The 22,264-nt window shown below is 38.4% G+C and overlaps 1 protein-coding gene and 1 non-coding gene across 2 annotated transcripts; one reads left to right on the top strand and one right to left on the bottom strand.

The window, feature by feature from the left end:
- The first annotated feature begins 986 nt into the window (after nucleotides 1-986).
- LOC106451494 (S-adenosylmethionine synthase 3-like) lies at nucleotides 987-2,853 on the top strand. Its single transcript, XM_013893425.3, has 2 exons — nucleotides 987-1,232; nucleotides 1,448-2,853. The coding sequence occupies exon 2, from the start codon at nucleotides 1,450-1,452 to the stop codon at nucleotides 2,620-2,622; it is 1,173 nt and encodes a 390-aa protein (XP_013748879.1). The 5' UTR covers nucleotides 987-1,232; nucleotides 1,448-1,449; the 3' UTR covers nucleotides 2,623-2,853.
- A 16,443-nt stretch (nucleotides 2,854-19,296) lies between these two features.
- LOC125584683 lies at nucleotides 19,297-19,403 on the bottom strand. Its single transcript, XR_007321593.1, has one exon. It is a non-coding gene; the product is annotated as a small nucleolar RNA R71 (small nucleolar RNA).
- Nucleotides 19,404-22,264: the final 2,861 nt, after the last annotated feature.

Below are 22,264 nucleotides of genomic sequence, written 5' to 3'. Positions count from 1 at the left end.
CTAGTATTCGATCCTTATATTATATATAGAGGATAAACAATTTACTTAAATAAGCAACTCTGTTTACTAAGTCAAATAAAATAGAATACTGTTCGTTTACCTCGTATATCAGTAGAAGAAGCAAGAGGAGACTAGGGGGAGTTTGATGTTATTATCCTATCATGTCTCTCCCTGGAGGTAAACCCTCACAACTTCTCAGCTCTAATTTATGAGCTTTGATTAATCATTTGGTGATAGATTGCGAAGTTAGGGTATTCATTATATTTGTAACAAATTGTGGTTTTGTTGACAAATGTTGAAGTGAATCCAAACCTCTAGGGATCCAAACTGATATTCTCAGATATTTCTATAGTTAACACTTGGATAAAAAAATGTTGTATGAAAGACAAGATTATGCTAATCTCTATCTTTCTTGTGGAAGCTGCAACTGTAAGATCTGCTGCTTTGGACCTTTTTGTGGAGGTTGTAAAATTCTTGAATCTACTTTATTGGTTTTTTTGTTGGGAGCATCATGGGAACATTTGAGCGTCCTCCTCCATACCATCTTCATGCTTCTTTAACACTTTTTTTTGCCTCACGTGCAAGAATCAATAAACAATGTGTGATAAAGCCATATGAACTTGTTCTTGTTATGTTGATGAGCATCTATCATTTATGGCTTATCAATTTTATACGTGAAGTTCTTATTGGATGCTCATATGTTTTTATTACAGTTCTTGTTGGTTACTGAACAAATACCATCACCAACCAACATCTAATTACTAAAAACGAAAAAAAAAACATGAAAATCGTGTTACTTACAGGTTTGTTTTGTGTTAGAAAAATCTAAAGGATCCGGGTCGAACTTATACTATATAATCCAGTTACAGTGTCGATAACGGGTCGGGTCGTGTCATGATGGGTGCTCCTCTCACCAACCACACCCACACCAACGAGGTTGGTGAGAGATTATAGTAGGCTACATCTCACCGTCCATATCTTCTCAACATGATGTCAACGGTGTAAAAGCATTATAATATTATACACCCATAACACACGATCACATCTACACCAACCATATAAACCGAAGGGACGTTAGCACGAGAAGAGCGGACAAAACAGAGAGCGAGTCGAACTCCGAGTCACACGGCAAGTTATTCTCCTCCACTCACTCTTTATCTCAGTATATCTCTCATCTTCTCCTCGTTACTCTTCTCTTCTCTCCTCAAGATCTTGAACCCTCTCGTTAACAGGTTTGTTTTCTTGTTCATCAATAGTTTGCTCTGTCTCCGTTAAGATCTGTACATAGTTTTGGTACCTTACATGTAATAACACGTTCTTGATTTTTAATCTTTTGTTTGTGTTGTTAGATCTTCCATTACATAACTGAGTTCATGCTTTTAGATCTTGATCGTGTCGGTGGAAACTGTACTAATCTTTTTGGATATATATTTTTTTGTATTTCAAGAAATGGAAACGTTCCTATTCACATCTGAATCAGTCAACGAGGGACATCCCGACAAGCTCTGCGACCAAGTCTCCGACGCCATCCTCGATGCTTGCTTAGAACAAGACCCTGAAAGCAAAGTCGCTTGCGAGACATGCACCAAGACCAACATGGTCATGGTGTTCGGCGAGATCACGACCTCTGCTAAAGTAGACTACGAGAAGATCGTTAGATCCACTTGCAGAGAAATCGGTTTCGTCTCAGCTGATGTTGGCCTCGACGCTGACAAGTGCAACGTCTTGGTCAACATCGAGCAACAGAGTCCCGACATTGCTCAGGGAGTCCACGGTCATTTAACCAAGAAGCCTGAGGATATCGGAGCTGGTGATCAGGGACATATGTTCGGTTACGCTACCGATGAGACGCCTGAGCTAATGCCGTTGACTCATGTCTTGGCCACCAAGCTTGGTGCTAAGCTTACTGAAGTGAGGAAGAACAAGACTTGTCCCTGGTTGAGACCTGATGGTAAGACGCAAGTTACCGTCGAGTACAAGAACGATGGTGGAGCCATGATTCCCATTAGAGTCCACACGGTCTTAATCTCAACTCAGCATGATGAAACCGTCACCAACGATGAGATCGCTGCTGACTTGAAGGAGCATGTGATCAAGCCGGTTATTCCAGCTAAATACCTTGATGAGAACACCATCTTTCACCTTAACCCATCTGGTCGTTTTGTCATTGGAGGGCCTCATGGTGATGCTGGACTCACGGGGAGGAAGATCATCATCGACACTTATGGTGGTTGGGGTGCTCACGGTGGAGGTGCTTTCTCAGGGAAAGACCCGACCAAGGTTGATAGAAGTGGTGCATACATCGTTAGGCAGGCTGCAAAGAGTGTGGTTGCAGCGGGACTCGCACGCCGCTGTATAGTCCAAGTGTCGTACGCTATTGGTGTGCCTGAGCCTCTCTCGGTGTTTGTTGATACTTACAAGACCGGGACGATACCAGACAAGGATATACTCGTGTTGATCAAGGAGGCCTTTGACTTCAGGCCGGGCATGATGGCTATTAACCTTGACTTGAAGAGAGGAGGTAACTTCAGGTTCCAGAAAACAGCTGCGTATGGTCATTTCGGACGTGAAGACCCTGACTTCACTTGGGAGGTCATCAAGCCACTCAAGCCCAAGGCTTAAAAAAAAAAAAAGCTGGCTATTGCAAGAACTCTGAGTTGTTGAGACACTTACCATTATTATTGCAAAAGATTTGAATAATCCCTTACACTCACATATGTTTTTGCTGCCATTTGTACTTGGAACACAAGGCCATATGTTTTGAATTTTCTGCCTCTTTTTCTTTCTTTCTTAATATATCTTGTATTGTAATTTTGATTGTGTAATCAAGAAATCCATTGTTGTAGTGTTAAACATTAACTAGATTTTGATCCGCGCTTTGAAAGCGCGGGTTTTTTTTTTTTTTTAATTGACAAATATTTAGTAAATGTCATATTTTATATATTTGTGTTTTATTTTATAAAAGACTTAAACTTTTTATCTTTCTTTATCGTGTTTCATTTTAAATGACTATTTATGTTTAAAAAATTAAACCTTATTTCTTTAATGAATTAAGTTGGTATAACACTGATAAATTAATTTTATTATGTGGTTAATGTTTTTAATAAAAAAAATTATATACTTTTAATAAATATTTATACTTTTCAATGAAAAAAATTAATTTTTTTTTTATGAATGCTTAAATTATATTAAGAAAAAAAATTAAGAATGGTTGAAAAAAATTATTTGAACTTGGACTCAATGGCCCAAAGGAAAAAAATGTGAGAATTGGATCTGATTTCTTAATCGGCCCAAATGGCCCAAGAGAGATCTGATGTGGATAGTGGGCTGGATCCAAAAATAATGGCCCAATATAGATATGTTATTAATATTACTTGATTGCCCTTAATGAAACATGCAATGTTAATAAAGAAAGAACAGACTAAGGTAAAAAAGACAATAGGATCCTGCTTTAATAGTATAGATTATAATTATGTGCAAGAAAATAAAAATGCCGAATTAAGCAGAAGAAGTACGAGAAATAAATGCAAGTATCCGCTGATATTTGAGGGTTTTTTTATCCTCACATTTGATTTTTTTTTTTCATCTAAAATTTTCACATTACAAGCATTAGAGCATGATTATTGGAGGGTTCTTGAGGTGAGATTCTTGACGGAATATAAGAACCTGACTCTTAACTTTTAACTAAAAAAACTAAGAACCGGCTCTTAAATAAGAGTTTTAAGAGACGGTTTTTAGCTTTTTAAGTTAAAAGTTAAAAGACGGGTTCTTATATTCCGCTAAGAACCTCACCCTAAGAACCTCCCAATAATCATGCTCTTACAAAGATACCAAGCTGACTGTTGTATAAAACAACACGAGAGTCTAAAGCAGGCTACCGTATACTATCTAATATTCCTGAGTCTAAAGCTAGCGATTTGTTAGAAACAAACCCTAGAAACAAAGATAACCAACACGAGGAGGGCAAAGCCTAACATTTATTAACAACAACACAAGCTACCACTAAACATTGATAGTCGATTGAAAGTTCTGCAGTCCAGGGATAAGACGGAGGAGCGCAGGAGATGCGGAACAACCAAGTACGACCAATTCAACACATTTTAAATGGACGAATTGTTTCGCATCTATAATGGACGAATTTCTACTATGGGATCTTGGTTGTAGAAATGCATTCGTCGATGTTAAATGGATCTGGATGCGGAACAACCAAGATCCATTTAACGACCAATGCAACACCTGTTATATTGTAACCTATAATATTGACCCCAACTAGTTCAAATTCTATAGTAATGCTCCCCAACTATAAACTATCCCAGATCCGCCACTGAGAGGATGTACGACCAAAGGCAGAAGAGACCCAAAGCAAGGGGAACCGGCAAAGAACTAGTCCAAAACCAACGATTATCAAGAACATAAGAACCAAGAACGAGAATCTAAATTTTGTCCACCTAACTTTCACTTGAAAGAGTCAAAGTCAAGAACTAAGCATCCCCACAAGATATACAAGAGGTTATCCTCACATTTGATTTAATCATAGTATATTTTCTCAAAAGTAATAAAAATTAGAGAAGGTCAGCTTTTACAAATTATTTGGAAGATATCAAGATTTTGAAAGAAAACTTCTACGGTTGAGAGATCATTCATGTACCAAGAACACAGAATTCAAAGGCAGATAGTATAACACACAGTGCTAGGAAACAACCGTTTTATGTAATTCACATGGATGCAGAACCGCCGATTTGGTTTACAGAGTCAGTATGAGTCTGTTTAAGTTGATGACAAAAATAAATTTGATTTTTTTTTTGAAATTTATTTAGGTTATTCCAACAAACATGCAATATATGTTAAATTAGTATAAGATTGATTACATAGAAATATCAATTTTTAGATTATGAAATTACTAAAGAAAACATACACCAATGCAACACATGTTAAATGGACGAATTTCTCTTTGACATTTTTAATCATAGATATTCGAACTTATAGAAGACTCCAAATTAATATGTAAACTAGATTAAGACCCGCACCTTGCGCGGGATAAAAATTATATATAAAAATTATTTTATGTATTATATGTTCTTACATATTATGAAATAATAAATATATATTGAATAATTAAAAATCAGTAACTATTACATATATAATTAAATTGGTGCGAACGTATAAATCAATTTTATTAATCCAAACAATTTTATAAAAAATTTTTATAGGATATGTAATTAAATTTAAATGATATTAACATACATAGTATATTTTTAATATTAATGTCTATTTTTTTTTTAAATGATGCTTTCTACTCATATATTTTTTTGATCATGTGTATCTTTAATAGCAAAAACTTTAAATTACTGATAACAAAATTTTTATTGTGGGATTAATAATTTTAGTAATTGATAATTTAAAAAAATTTATCAATGTTAGTTCAAAACTTTTATCAAAAAAAATTATTCAAAGTAAATTTTGAAACTAAAATATTTATTTATTCAATATGGTTTATAGTTTAATTTAGAATGATATATATACATATATATTTTAAATCTTAATGATTAATTAAATTAGACTTTTACTTATATGATTTTGTAATTATTTGTATTTTGTCATAACAAAAATTTTAAACCATGGATCGCAAAATTTGAATGTGAGACTTTTAACAGTTTTAGTAATTTATAGTCATTTTTTAAAATTCAAAATATAAAATATACAGAAAAATCTAAATTTTTATAATATGGTTATTGTGTTTTTTAAAAGTTATTTTAATAGTTTTAAATTAAACAAATTTGATAGAAGATACATTTTTTTTATCAGATCTTTATTATTCAAAATCATTAATTGTCATATATACTTTATCCACATTAGGTAATTCCGTAATTTTTATTTAAGGAAATAATAAATGACATTAATAATGAATTTATGGTTAGTTTAATAAAAAAATTATTATATAATTAGATAGACCAACCTATTTCTCTAGTAATTCTAAGAATCATCCTAATGATGACATGTGGCTATAAAAAGAAGTCGTAATGTTTCACAAATAATATATAGGGGATAGTGGTGCGATCCATGGATCGACTCTTTTTTTATGGATATTCAAATAAGATCTAGTATATGATCTTTTATTCGTGTGACAAGAGTTTATTATCGTGGGGATCTTTGACACTTATAAGTCATAAATGTATAAGTGTTGACTGTTTTTATTTTTTAGAATGGTTTCTGGTGTTTGTTTTTCAAAAACCATTTTGTTAGTCAATCAAAAATTTTAAAAAATTGATTCCCTAAAATTAAGGAAAACAAAAAAAAAGTAAAACTTAGAAATAAAACTCTTTCTATAGCCAATTAAGATTTTAGTCAAAGAATTTTCCTATAAACTAGAGAACTCAAGTTTTTACATGCTATATCAACTTTTAAGTGAAAAACCACAATCCATGTTTTTTTTTTAGTTTTTAAGCACGTAGCTTCTTATATGTATATTTTGTTATATATCTTTTTTTTAATTTTAATATCATCAACATTGATTAAATGTATATGTCTACAGTAAATATATTCCTATTTTATAAATATTTTGTATTATTCATAAATAAATTTATGATTTATCCTTTTAGTAAAGTATGGTTTTTGTCAAAAATATGAAAACTTTGAAACATTTTAGTTGTAAAATATAAAAATTTACATATTTGAATAATTATTAGTAGTAGGTTTTTGCAAAACTAGTAAAACACAGAGAAACTAAAAATCATAATTAGAAAAAAAAATACAAAATTTGAAAGTCAAAAACAAAATCTGAAAATTAAAAACTAAAAAACCAAAATCTAAACACCAGTAACTAAAACTAAAACCAAAAACTATTGCCATCTAGTTTTCAAAGAACCGAAGAAGTATATTGACGAGTGTTAAAACCCCAAGGTTATAACCTTGTTATTTTTAATTAAATACACATTTTCTATATATTAGTGTTAATACACTCCACGATTTATTTATTATAATTTCGTAGTTGCTAATGATCATTGTATATGACCCCTTTAAAATATTTTGGATTCGATTTTAATTGGACTTTTTTCCATCCCACAAGCCCAAAGTGCCCATGATTACAACACAAAGCATAACGCATGAGATCGTATCTTCTTCTCATTTTTTCTCTGGAATGACGATCACCGTTTTATAAGTAGCAATAAACTATCTTACAAAGCTTTTTAGTTTAGAGAGTGGTAAACAACCATTACCTCCTCTATAATTGCACTCCATTTTCTAAGTGTGAAGTCCACGCAGACTTTCGGAGTTGAGTAGAACAAGTTGCCTGACTACTACACACGTGGTTCTTATGTATTTTTCTTTTTTTTTTGCGACAATTGGAGGCAATTCCATCACGCGAAAATTATAAACTAGATCTGTTACAAAAGAAAAAATTATAAACAAGATCAATGATCTTTTGAAAATGAAAAAAAAATGGAATACTGATTATACCAAAAAATTTAAACTGATTTAGTGTTAGATAAAACTTATTTAATAGACTAGTATATAATCCTCTTGTTTTCTTGAGAAAATTGCCAAACATGAATCACAATTTGATTTCAAATGCAAAAGTAAACCCAAACTTGAATCAAATGAAAAATTAACCTAAAAGACTATTGAAATTACAACTAGTCCCTTGTGAACAAACAAAAAAAAACAAAAAAATTTTACGTTTCTAACCCCCGTAAGTCCGACTTACTGTAAAGTCGTCTGGACTAGTTCTACTTAGAAATAATTTAAAAATTTTGTAAAAAATATTATGATAAGTGAAAAATTGAAATCATGTAATTAACATATGTTTTAAGAGATATAAATTAAGATATAACAAAAGTTAATTATTTTCAACATAGATGAGTGAAAGTAGTGAGTCATGATATTCTTTGGTTTAGGTTTTGCCAACATATGTTGTAGTATTTTATGTGTTCTTAGGGTTAGATTTTGGAATTCATAAATGTTTTTTTGAAAACTTTAAAATTTACCTAAGTGTGTTTATTTCTGTGTATAGTAAACACTATTTAAGTATAACTACGACTTTATAACGTGGTTAGTTAGTTAATTTAGTCAATTTAGTTTAGGGGTTAAATTTAGGGTCTGGGAGATGTACAATATTCAACAGACGACTTACTAGTAAGTCGTCCAAACCGGACCGAACCTTTAATTTTTCAATGTACTTTTAAACCTAACCGGATTATTTACCGAACATATATAAGGTGTTTTTTTTTATTCACTGTTTCGCAAAATTCAGAAAACCCTAACGCCGTTTCTCTCAAAGCCGATTTCGAAGGCGATTTCCGTCGATTCTCTTTAATCCATCGTTCTCACCGCCGGTTATCTCTGCGCCGTTATCACCGTTGTTCTCACCACCATTCTCACAGCCGCTTCCTCTATATAAGATCTGAGAGGAAACCCTCGCGCGCTTTCTCCCAGAGGCGCCTCGTTGAACTCCGCCGCCGGTAAGTTATATCTCTTACTGCCGAGTGATTGATTGAGGAAAAGATGAACATAAAACGTTGTCTCTATCAATTTATACACTCGTTCTTTTTTCACGTCTATTTTTGCATATATATACCGCTATGTCGAAGGCGGCTATATTTTCTCCGAATTTTCAGGTCGGCTTTAAAATGTTATACTGGAAGTCTTGGAAGACTTTCCAGACGACTTAATTATAAGTCTTTCAGATGGAAAACTTGCCAGACGACTTAATTATAATTCTTTGATTGTTTTGAGATGGTTGACTTAATTATAAGTCTTTGATTGTTTTGAGATGGTTGTCTTTGATTGTTTTGCAGGCAAAAAAATGGATATACCAGAACTCCCCCGTAGGATACATACATTAGGGGAAGAGCACCCCCCCCCCCCCCCGCGCAGTGCATAGCATTTTGTATCATACTTGTTGGACGTTGCATACTGCTTTAAAGAAAGCTATTTATGATGACGAATATGAAGAGCTGAAGGAGTCGAAGTTGGGAGTTTTCATCAAGTTCCAAGAGCTGGGATTTGATTTGGCTTCAAGGCTGGTTCACTACATGCTCGGTTTCCAGCTGGACATAAAGAAGAAGTATGAGCTGTGGAGTCTCGTTGGTCCAGAACCTGTGAGGTTTTCACTGTTAGAGTTTGAAAACCTCACTGGTCTAAACTGCGAGTACATCGAGGACCTTGAGAGACATCACTGTGTTGTTACAAAGGAGTTGACTTCTTTCTGGGAGATGTTGGGAGTTCATGTCGAGCTGGAAGACTTTTCAGACGACTTAATTATAAGTCGTCTGCGAAGTATTTTCTTTCCATCTTTCTTAATCCGTCAAATATCTAACTTCATATCTTCTATTTACTGCAGACTAGGGTGATCAACTTTGTTCAGAAGGACATTGATGAAATGTTTCCAAAATGGGAGTTTGATGTTGAGGACACCCCCGCGGAGAACATAATTAAACTCATGTTTGTGAAGAAACCATGGAAGTGGACCATGGATTGCTGGGAAGTCACCGGTACTTGGGTCAATACAAAGCCGACGGTTGTGAGTCCAGCGAAGAAAACGGTAGTGAAGGAAGACAGTCCAGGACCTCGGAAGAAAGCTCGTAAAGAGGCTAGTGAAGAGGCAGCTGCAGTGGCTAGTGAAGAGGCAACTGCAGAGGCTAGTGAAGAGGTTCATACGACTATTGGTGGGCTGACCAAAGAGGATATTAAAACCATGTTCAAGGACATAGTTGATGCCATGAGGGAAAGGTTTGGGACGTGCCTTAAGGAGATCAAGTATCTGTCGGAAAGGGTGGAAGCTGTGGAGAAGAAGGTTGGTATCACCACAAAACGGAAAGGGACATCAGCTCAAAACACTACCCCTCTACCTAAACTGACGCTCGAACCCGGGGTTAGTAACGAATCCTCTCCCAACAAGAGATTGACTAGACAAAGTCTTAAGAATAAGAACTGAAAAGTTCATTTGCTTTGTTTCTTGTATGTCATAACATGTGTGCTTTTTTTATAGTGTATGAAATGGATCTTTGGACAAAGTCATTGGTTATTATTGTTTGAAATCGATCTTTGGTTATTATTGTATAAACTCATCTTGTATATTGCAGAGTGAAAGTGTTAATGGGACGAACGCGGGAAGGAAGAGCTTGCCGGAGGATAAAGGTCCAGATGTGCCCGCAGATGCTAGTTCTTCGAAAGATAAAACTCCAGAACCGAGCCTTGTTCTATTGGACAAAAATCAATCCACTGTTTCGGATTTACAGAAGGAAGATGCTAGATATCTGGAAAAGAGGGATGCTGCTTTGGCACTTTGCCGTGCAAAGAGTGATCGAACAAGGAAACTTGCTGCCTCACAGCAATCTCCTTATACGGCAAACAGCACGGCCAAAGTGATCATTCCAAACAAAAAGCTTTATCCAGGCTATAATCCTTTTGCACCAATTGACAAGAAGAAGTTTAAGGAGCTCGCTGATTGGTTGAAAACTTGTCCGTAAGTGTTTGCTTTTCCCATAATAGCTTGCTTTAGTCTACAAAAACTGATTGCTTTTCAACATTTTGTGTTTGCAGTCATTATAGAACACCTAAAAAACCACGTACAAGTAGAACTTGGTGGTATCAAATCCTCTGGACCTCCTTAGAGTGGCTGAAGGACTGTATAAGTCTTCTGCTATGACTTAGATGACTTATTGATAAGTCTTCTTTGTAGACGACTTACCAATAAGTCGTCTGATAAGTCGTCTACGTAGTAGACTTACCAAACGACTTAATTCGTCTACGAATTACTTGTAAGTCGTCTACGTAGACGACTTACCAGTAAGTCGTCAGATATCTTCTGACTTGTACCCTATTTTATATGCAACATATTGATGCTTGGATTAATGTGTTGAGGAAAAGGTACGACGCTAACCCACAACATTTCAGGAGCGAGAGAATGTGCTTCCTTGATCATCTCTTTGCTCAGCAATTGAGATTCAACTACAAGGATTTTAAGGACTCGGAGCCCGATCATAACGGTTTAGGAAGAAAACTCCCTGGTGGGGCGTGGAATTATTATGCAGGCACTATACCATCATTTTGCCAATCGAACAAGGTTTGAGGGACGGATATTGATGATGTCTATGCGCCAGTGAACTACAACGACACTCATTGGATTGCTATGTGTATATCGATCCCTAAGAGGCACATAGTCGTCTGGGTCAGCATTTGTTCCAGTATCTCCCCAGAAGAACTCGGTGTGGTAATGGAGCCTTTTCTCTACATTGTCCTTTATCTGCTTGTTGAGTGCGCTTCCTCAGACGAACAACGTGCCCAATACAGCCTGGAGTCATTCACATATGAGAGACCGACCAATATACCTTCGGTTCGACCTGGTGATTGTGGCGTGAACGCTCTAAAGTACATTGAATTTCATGCTCTTGGGATAGAATTTAGTAAAAAAGACTTTGCTAAGCCCAACGGGAAGACTATGAGGGATAAGATGGCGGTGGATATATTTCAAGAGCTTCCTGACGCGCATGAGTTCGAAAACAAGGACAATGATGCCTGTTGAGATAAGGAGATGAAGAGTTGATACATGGATAGAGGAAGGGATTTGGAGCAGGCAGTAACTTTGGAGATTTACCACAGTAACTTTATTGTTACTGTGGTAACTGAGTTAAAAGACTTGGAAAGTTACCTTGCATACATTTGGAGAGTGAAACACGCCAGGAGGAGTCTGGATAAGCAAGGAGGAGTTTGGATAAGGTCTGGTCAAGACTAGAGAGCTTTAGACAGGCTGGCACCAGCTGGAAAGCTAAAGCAAGATCCCCAAGCATGTGAGGAACCTTATTGGCTAGTTTGAATGAAGCATCTTTGACTACACATGCTTCTGATCCTAGCTAGACTGAACCTGGACGTTTCTATGTATCCCTACTCTATATATGTTGTAAACTCTCTCATTAATCAATCTAATGGAGTTTTGAGTCTCTCTCTTTATTCTCTCACTAAAATCTCTTAATCTCTTTAATCTCTTCATCTGATTATCCCTGTTTGGTTGAATCATGCTCTAATACACAAAAGTGTATATGGTATCAGAGCCAGGTTGCGCAAAGTGGGAGAGTGTGATTTCGTTTTCTTAAAAATCTTGAGTGTTCTTGGTGTTCTTAACTTATGGGTTTCATTATCTTGGCGGCGTGAGAGTTTCTGGTGAATCCAAATCATCTCAACATGGAAATGGAACACAGACCTGAGTTAACTGTGAAGACTGAAGAGGAGAGGCATGGCGAGTGGTCAAGGTGGGCCAAAAGAGCTTTGGAAAGCTGTGGGTTATGGAGCAGTCATGGAAAGGAGAAGCCTTTACAAGAAATGACTGCAAATGAAGGTCAGGCGTGGAGCCTGAGGTCTGAAGAAAGAGCTGTTCAAGGAAATCACACAAGATGTGAGATTGGAGCAGTTTGTGGGAGTATATCTGGTCTGAAGAAGGGCTGTGAGGTCAAGGGAACTCGCAGAAGTCTTAAAAAAAGAGCAGAAGAACTTCATCAGCTTGTGGGAAAGCTGAAATACCTGTGGAAGGAGTTGAGTGTCTTGAGAACAAGGGCATCAGACCCGGAGATGATACAAAAGAGGATGGAGCAAGATGTAGTCTTGAGTCTTCTAGTCAGCTTAAACTCATCATATGGTCAGCTGATTATGCAAGTGATCAAAGGTGAAGAGCAAGCAGATGTGGATGGGTTGTGTGACTTGATTCAATCAGCTTATGATGTTCATGAGAAGAACAAGAAGCGGATCAAGAGGGGGAATGGTACAAAGTGTAAGAGAGCAAGCCTGAGGAGATTGTCCAAGATATGGATCCGAGGAAGAAAGACTAGGATGAAGAGGAGACAACTTGAAGTGGAACTGGAAGTGATCAAGGAGATTCAGCAACTGATGGTGTTGGGAGAATGCTCCTACTCAGCATACATGGGAGAAACAGTAGGAGACAGTGCGGATATGAGAGGAATGGATACCAAGAGGGCAGATGAGTGTGTGACAAGAAAGGAATGGGATGAGTTTATTAAGCATGTGTATGCTTTGGCTACGACCCAGAGTCTGGGTGCTCCTGCCAAAGCATCCACATCTAAACCCATCATCATTGACTCTGGAGCAACACACCACATGATCAGTGACAAGAGCCTAATAAGTGAGGTTACAGCAGCAACAGGGAGTGTAATGATAGCCAATGGTACCAGGATCCCAATAGAAGGAGTGGGAAACCTCAAGCTGTTTGAGAAGAACTCCACTGCCTTCTACCTACCTCAGTTTACATCCAATCTAATCTCAGTTAAGAAGGCTACAGTTGATTTGGATTGTCAAGTGGTTTTCAGACCAAATGAAGTTGAGTTCCAGGATTTGAAGACTGGAAGGGTGATTGGCAGAGGAGACAGCAAGCATCAGCTCTATCATCTCCAAACAACTGAGGCGTCTAGTCCTGTGGGGTCTGTGTGTTTAAGCAGCACAACAGATAGGTGTGATAATCTCACATGGCATGCAAGGCTGGGACATCCTCATGCCAAGGCAATTGAACTGATTCTACCTAGTATGGCGTTCAATCACTTGGAGTGTGAAGCTTGTATACTTGGAAAGCACTGTAGGACTGTCTTCCCAACATCAGAAACCAGATATGAGAATTGCTTTGATCTGGTGCATTCAGACGTGTGGACAGCTCCCTGTATGTCTAGAGACAGCCATAAGTACTTTGTGACATTCACTGATGAGAAGTCAAAGTACACATGGATCAGCATGATTCCCTCCAAAGACAGAGTCCTAGAAGCCTTCATGAACTTCCAATCATAAGTTACTAACCAGTACAATGCCACTGTGAAGATTCTGAGGTCTGATAATGGAGGAGAATACACTAGCAATGCTTTCAAGAGTCATCTTGCAAAGCATGGGATTGTGCAACAAACTAGCTGTCCTTACACACCACAACAAAATGGGGTGGCTGAGAGGAAGAACATACATTTGATGGAGGTTGCGAGATCAATAATGTTCCACATGAATGTCCCTAAAAGGTTTTGGAGTGATGCTGTTCAGACCGCTTGCTATCTCATCAATAGAGTGCCAACCCGTGTCTTGAAGAAACTGTCTCCCTTTGAAGTATTGAACAAGACCAAGCCACACATTGATCATTTGAGAGTCTTTGGGTGCTTATGTTATGTGATGATCCCCGGAGAAAGAAGGAACAAGCTAGAAGCAAAGAGTACTAAAGCTATGTTTATTGGGTACTCAATCACTCAGAAAGGCTACAAATGTTATGATCCAATAACTAGGAAGGTTATGGTATCTAGAGAAGTGAAGTTTGTTGAGTCTACAGGGTATTATAAGGAGAAGAAATGGGAAGACCTAGAGGATCTGTCCCAAGTTCCATCAGAGAAGGCAACAACATTGAGAGTGTTGTTGGAGAGGCTAGGGATAGGATTATCCCAAGATCAGGAACCAGGAAGAACAGGACCTTCTAATCAAGCTGGAGAAGCTGGAGGAACAACCCCTCTTGATCATGAGAGGGGGAATGGATCTGAATCAGGGGAGCAGGAGCATAACCAAGAGGATTCAGGTCAGCATGATCAGGAGGAGACACAGGAAGTAGAGAATGTTGCTCAGTCTAGTGGAGATAAGCAAGGAGAGACTACTGGTACAGAAGAGAGTGAAGCTCAGTCAGGTAGAAATGAGCAGGGAGAACCTTCTGGTTTAAGAGAGGAAGCACAAGAGAATGTTCAGGCTCAAGAACAGGTTGAGACCTTGCGGAGGAGCACAAGGATAAGGAGGGATCCTTCCAACTGGGTAAACACGAGAGTGTACTACAATGCCCAGGCTGTGGAGCATCCCTCTCAAGCCATGTGTTCCTTTGCAGAATATCCAGAAGAGCACATGGTGTTTATGAGTAACTTGGATGAGAATGAGATACCAAGATCTTATGAAGAAGCTATGAAGCACAAGGTGTGGAGAGATTCAGTAGGAGATGAAAGGGATGCAATGATCAGGAATGACACTTGGTATGAAAGTGAGTTACCTAGAGGAAAGAAGGCAGTTTCAAGCAAGTGGATTTTCACCATCAAATATCTTGCAAATGGGGAGATAGACAGGCACAAGACCAGGCTGGTTGCAAGAGGATTTACACAGACTTATGGAGAAGATTACATTGATACTTTTGCACCAGTGGCCAAGCTTCACACAGTTTGAATTGTGTTATCCATTGCAACAAACTTGGAGTGGGATTTGTGGCAGATGGATGTGAAGAATGCTTTCTTGCAAGGTGAGCTAGAAGATGAGGTATATATGCTTCCTCCTCCTGGTCTTGAGCATCTAGTGAAGCCAGGAAACGTTTTGAGATTGAAGAAAGCTATATATGGGTTAAAGCAATCTCCTAGAGCCTGGTACAGGAAGCTGAGTACAACACTCAATGGGAGAGGGTTCAGGAAGTCTGAACTAGATCACACACTCTTCACACTGGTCGGACCATCAGGGATCATTGTGATTCTAGTGTATGTGGATGATTTGATTATCACAGGAAGTGATAAGGCTGGGATTAAAGCCACTAAAGAGTTTCTCAGGTCAGTTTTTGATATCAAAGACTTGGGAGAGATGAAGTATTTCTTGGGTATTGAGATATGCAGATCAAAGGAGGGTTTGTTCATGTCTCAAAGAAAGTATACCATGGACATGCTGAAGGAAACTGATGTACTTGGAGGAAAGATAGCTAAGACACCTCTTGAGGAGGGGTATAAGGTCTTGCGTGAGGGGGAGGTTGAAGAGAACAAAGTGTTTGAGGATGCTAAGCTGTATAGGAGGATGGTTGGAAAGCTGATCTACTTGACGATTACAAGACCTGATATATGCTTTGCAGTGAATCAGGTGAGCCAGCATATGCAGGCACCAAAGGTTCATCATTGGAAGATGGTTGATAGGATACTGAGGTATTTGAGTGGCACGTCTGGTCAAGGAGTTTGGATGGGTTGTAATGGCAGTACAGAAGTGGTTGGATATTGTGATGCTGATTAGGCAGGAGATAGAGTGGACAGAAGATCAACTACTGGGTATTGTACATTCATTGGAGGGAACTTGGTCACTTGGAAGAGTAAGAAGCAGAAGGTTATCTCCTGTTCAAGTGCTGAAGCTGAGTATAGAGCCATGTTGAAGCTGACAAACGAGTTGGTGTGGATTAAGGGGATCTTGAAGCATTTGGAGATTGAGCAAAGCACTCCTATGACAATGCATTGTGACAATCAAGCAGCTATCCACATTGCTTCTAACTCAGTCTTTCATGAGAGGACGAAGCATATAGAAGTTGATTGCCACAAGGTGAGACATATGATTATACTTGGAGTGATATTGCCATGTTATACAAGAAGTGAAGATCAGCTTGCAGATGTGTTTACTAAGGCAGCGAGAGTAAAGACAATGGAGTCCATACTATCAAGACTTGGACTCATTGATCTTACTCCTATGAGCTGAGCCCCTTAACCATGGAGTCTCCACTCTTTTTCCCTCATCAAGGTTTTATCCCATTGGGTTTTCCTTGGTGAGGTTTTTAATGAGGGAGGTCTTCATGGTTTCCAAGCTTGACTTGTTCTACATGGTCAAGCTTGAGGGGGAGTGTTGAGATAAGGAGATGAAGAGTTGATACATGGATAGAGGAAGGGATTTGGAGCAGGCAGTAACTTTGGAGATTTACCACAGTAACTTTATTGTTACTGTGGTAACTGAGTTAAAAGACTTGGAAAGTTACCTTGCATATATTTGGAGAGTGAAACACGCCAGGAGGAGTCTGGATAAGCAAGGAGGAGTTTGGATAAGGTCTGGTCAAGACTAGAGAGCTTTAGACAGGCTGGCACCAGCTGGAAAGCTAAAGCAAGATCCCCAAGCATGTGAGGAACCTTATTGGCTAGTTTGAATGAAGCATCTTTGACTACACATGCTTCTGATCCTAGCTAGACTGAACCTGGACGTTTCTATGTATCCCTACTCTATATATGTTGTAAACTCTCTCATTAATCAATCTAATGGAGTTTTGAGTCTCTCTCTTTATTCTCTCACTAAAATCTCTTAATCTCTTTAATCTCTTCATCTGATTATCCCTGTTTGGTTGAATCATGCTCTAATACACAAAAGTGTATATGGTATCAGAGCCAGGTTGCGCAAAGTGGGAGAGTGTGATTTCGTTTTCTTAAAAATCTTGAGTGTTCTTGGTGTTCTTAACAAGGACAATGATGCCAATATGGGTGCGTATGAGGGGAACAGGCTATGTTAGATTATTTTGTATGATAGATTAGGCTGATGTGTGTATTTGAACTTGATCCTTATTTTGTAACCTATAAGTAGTCTGGAAAGTTTTCTGTGCAGTGACCTTTTGTAAACTTTCGGATAATATAAAGGGCAAGACCTTCTTAAATTTGTTTGGTAGTGCAATTTGACAAAGAAGTGATATCTTGCATATTTACATTGTTTTATCCATTCATCCATGAGAATTTTCATCATATAGATTAGGATTTAGCCATGTCTAGGTTGCATTTTGCATTCATTGTCCTTATTAGGTGTTGGAGTGTGTCATGGAGTGATTTGAGATGTTTGGGAGCATTGTGATCCAAAAGGAGGTGAAAGATGAGCATGTATGGAGCCTTTAAAGAAATCTCCTGTTGCTAAGATTTTGTGGAGACACAGAAAATTGAGTTTGCTTTCTAATGGAAGTGGTTTCAAGTCATTTGGAGATGTAATGAAGGAGTTATGATCAATTTACTAGAGGCATATCCATCCTGGTCGAGCATCGCAGAGTGACCTCTCAGTGCGACCTACCGAGGTCGCTCCCAGCCAGAGCGACTAGCTCAAGTCACTTCCAGCCAGAGCAACCAGCTCAAGTCACTCGTGTTTTGACGGGTCGAGACACAAAGAAACGCGTCGGGAGTGACCTCCTGGAGCGACTAAGCTAGGTCACTCCGCGTGTTTTGCTTGGACGATTTTTATGTTATTTCAGGGGCCTTTTGGTCATTTGTTATCTATTTCTCTACATGATTAATCTGAAATCCAATATGGGTTTAAGAGGAATCATGGAGATTAGTGAGTAATCACCTTTTGAATTCATGGGTTAGGGAGATTAAGGGTGATTAGGTTAGTTCTAGGATGTTTTAGTGTAGATCATTCTTGTTCCTTGCTAGTAGAGTATTCATAATGCATCTTCTGAGTTGGCCACTCAAAAGTTGATCAATAGACATTTCCCACCCAAAAGGTGTTTGATGAAATGCCTGAGACAACTCTCCTAGGCTTTTAGTATACTTTGCCAAAGACATTTGTTGTTAAAGGTGCTAAAATAGCTAATACACTTGTTAGTAATGATTGCTTTCATATTATTCAACCAAAAACATTTGATGTTTGAGATATGTTAGCAAATGAGCATTCATCTAGACATAGAGCTTGCTTAGAATTGTGTCTAGACTTAAGGTTGATAGTTTGATTGATCATTTTTCATCCTTAGTTCGATACTTGATCACCCAAGGTCTAATCCCTATGCCCATGAGTTCTCTTTTCCCTTAGTCAAGAAAGTATCATTCTGTTATTGCTTTCTAGTATTAGTAGTAGTTTAAAACTCATCTAAATCATTGGTTGCACTTAGATTAAGTGAGTACTTGCATTCTCGGTGCTTTGATATCCCTCAGAACTGGTTCGACAATCTTTTATACTACAACATTTGTCTTAGGAGTCTTGAAAACTCTTAATATCAAATTGGCGCCGTTGCCAAATTCTGAGTAGATTGAAACATTGAGATTTAGTCACTTGCTTGAGACTAAGTCATTTTAAATTTTGTTTTGTTACTGATTCTTCTTCTTCAGAGCTTTAGAGAGAGAGTGTGCTAGAGCTTGAAGAGAAGAAGAGCAACAAGCCCAATTGCAGGAATTGGACGTTGATATGGCAGATCCACAACAAGGGGCAGAACACTAACCGCAGGCAGCTCGACCCATTGGTACTTATGACCGGCCCAACATTCATGGTCATAGACTGGGAATCCGAGCACCGGCTGTGGCAGCCAACAACTTTGAGGTCAAGTCAGGACTCCTCAACGTGATCGAGAACAACAAATTTCATGGCTTGGCTTTAGAGGACCCAATCGATCACTTGGACAGGTTCGACAGCTACTGCGGGTTGTCAAAAACCAATGGTGTGTCAGAGGATGCCTTAAAGCTGAAGTTATTCCCTTTCTCTTTGGGGGATAAGGCGCGTCGGTGGGAGAAGTCTCTACCCAGCGACTCTATCACCACTTGGGATGAATGCAAGAAAGCATTCTTGGAGAAGTTCTTCTCTACTTCAAGAACTGCTAAGCTGAGAAATGAGATCTCCAGCTTTCAACAGAAGGGCTTGGAAGGATTCAGTGAAGCCTGGGAGAGATTCAAAGGCTACCAAGCTCAATGCCCTCACCATGGTTTCTCTAAAGAAAGCCTGTTGAGCACATTCTACAGGAGAGCTCTTCCTAAGTACAGAGCCAGATTGGATACAGCTAGCAATGGGTTCTTCTTGGGAAGAACTGAGGAAGATGCAGAGGAGCTGGTTGACAACATGGTAAAGAGTGACGCACTCTACAGTGGAGACCACGACAGAGGCAGTAGAACAGATGACAAGCAGACGAGGAAGGAGTTAAAGGCTCTACAGGATAAGATAGACATACTCATTGCTGATAAATCCACCCAAGAGCAGCTGAACTTTGTTGGTAACTCAAACCAAGATGCACCACCCGGGATCAATGAGGTTGAGGGTTTGGAAGGTCAAGAAGAGATGTGTTTCATCAACAACAATGGCAGTTGGTACAAGAAAGAGCCCAACTTTCAGTACAACAACTACCAACAGAAATCCTATCCTAACAACCAACAAAGTGGTTATCAGCCTAGGAACAACCAGCAAGGCAACTATCAGCCTCAACAAAACCCTCCTCTTGGTTTCTCCAACAAAGGGAACCAGTCTTCTCAACAACAAGTTAATCCTTCTACCTCTACTCCTTAGGAAAGCAGCACTGATGTTTTACTGAAACAGATCTTGGAGTCTCAGACTAGAAGTGAAAAGCAGGTTGGTTATGAGTTGAAGAACCTTCACTCCAAGATTGATGGAAGTTACAATGAGCTCAACAACAAGTTCAGGGCTTTGGAAAACCAGTTTGCTTCCATGACCACTCACCAGAATCGCCAGCAAGGGTCTCTACCTGGAAAATCTGAGCAAACACCCAAGGAGTATTGCAATGTTGTCCTCTCTACCACTTCTTCAGGGATTGAATTGAGTAACCACAAGAAAGAGGTAGATGAAATTGAAAGATTGGTGTTTGGAACTGAGATTGAACAGGTTCAGCATCTGATTGTAGCAACAGCTGAAGCAAAGATTGTGGAGGAAGCTGACAAAATGGTTGAAGTAAAGATTTTGAAGGGAGATGAACCCATGGCTGAGAAACCAGTTGCGAAGAGAGCTAACCAGAAGCTGAAAGAGGTCAAGCTGGAGGACACCACTGAGGTTGAGCAGTCACCCTATGACAAGCTCCCATTTCCACAAAAGGTTCTCACCAAAGCTCAGAAGAAGGTGATTTCCAAGTTCAGAAAAGATCTAAGTGATATTGGAGTTAAGCTTCCAGCGATGTCGGGTATGCGTGAGGCTCATGTCCAAAAGATGCTCATCAAGGACATTGTAGACCACCAAGCAGAAGTAGCAGAGCTTCTCAACATCTCAACTTTGAAACTTGATCCACCAGTCACACCAAAGTCTCTCCCTAAACTAGAATCCCAAGGGAAGTTCACCTTGTCTTGCTCTCTTGGTAAGCTCAACTTTGATGATGCTCTTGTTGATTCTGGTGCAAGTGTGAAAGTGATCTCAATGGAGATGGTGAAGAGTCTTGAGATTGAACACATGGAGCCAGATACTTCCTCTCTCACGTTTGGGGATTCTTCTTCTACTACCCCTATTGGTCTCATCAAGGATTTCCTTTTGAAGATTGGATCTTGCACCATCCCCATAGACCTCACTGTCTTGAAGATGGCAACTGAGAAGAGAGTTCCATTGATCCTTGGCACACCATTCCTTACTACTGTGGGTGCTTGCATCGATTTCGCCAACAAGAAGGTCACACTCCTCAATGTCAACAAAGATGTCTCTTACCCAATTCAGTCTCCACTGGATGTTGAGTATTGTGGAACCATCACTTCTGGAGACCCCTACATTGAGAAGGATCCTCCTTCTCCACTTTCCACTTGAGGTACTTCTCAACTTTCCCTTGTATATACCATTTCATTTTTGCATATTAGCTTTCTCTTTTGGGTATCTCTCTCTACTTGACAACACAGAGACTGTGTCATCTAAGTTTGTGGGAGGTACCAAGTATTTGATCATGTTTGCTTTGATGATTTTTCATTGAGTCCTGCATACATACCTTTTAGCATAAAAAAAAAACAAATCATATAGATTGCATCACTTGCATTTTTAGGAGAGTCTAGAGCATATAGGTTGCATTCACTTGCATTGGGAGCAATGATTTTAAACGCCTTGTAAAGAACACTACTTTGCACCTGAGTAGCTTATGCACCTCTCAAAAAGACTTGTATGCTTTGAGCCTTGAAAACTCTTCCTGAAACTAGTTGATTGCTGAAACTCAGTCTTTGAAGCCAACTACAAACCCTATTTGAACTGAATGAACTTAATGCTTCTTGCTCATGGTCCCTTGTGTACTGAGTCATGGCTATACACACTTGAGTTGTCACATCCTTTATGCCAATCTTATTTTGACAAACTCTAGTGGTAGACCACTCCCAAAAAAAAAAAAAAAAAAAACATTTCCCTCCTTTTAAGCTTTCATTGTTTGATGAGTGAGGCCTTCTTCGGAAAGTCTTACATGTGCATAATGTTGAGAGTATCGGGAACGACAATGCTTGATCTTCATTCTTGCTAGATTGGACACTCTATTGTGTAGCTATAGGTGGGGGATGAGTGTTGTGATTATGATTTGGGAGCAATGAAAAAGGAAAAGAAATGACTCTTTGTGTTTAAGTGAATTGTTTTATTGGGATAAGTAGATAAACCTCTAGCTCAAGTTATGAAAGTTTTGGCCCCCACCTTAAAAAAAAAAAAAAAACGAAATAAAAAAGAAAAGAAAATAAAAATGAAGAAAAAATAAAAAATAAAAATATGAAAAGAAAAAAAAAAGAAAGAAAAAGGGGGCTAGCAAAGTTGTTAGGAGCTAAGTAATGTTTTGAGGTTGTGAAAAATCCCTTGTAGATTTCAAAGAAAAGGAGTTAATGTTCTTAGGATCTTTTGG

This window comes from Brassica napus, chromosome C3 (genome assembly GCF_020379485.1).
Source record: "Brassica napus cultivar Da-Ae chromosome C3, Da-Ae, whole genome shotgun sequence".
In the NCBI taxonomy this organism is placed as follows: domain Eukaryota; kingdom Viridiplantae; phylum Streptophyta; class Magnoliopsida; order Brassicales; family Brassicaceae; genus Brassica; species Brassica napus.
The sequence above is the reverse complement of the archived record's forward strand: the minus strand, read 5'-3'. Positions and strand labels throughout refer to the sequence as shown.

What these genes read in the sequence shown, in the direction of transcription:
- LOC106451494 (XM_013893425.3), top strand. Translation starts at nt 1,450, where the DNA reads ATGGAAACGTTCCTATTCACATCTGAATCAGTCAACGAGGGACATCCC.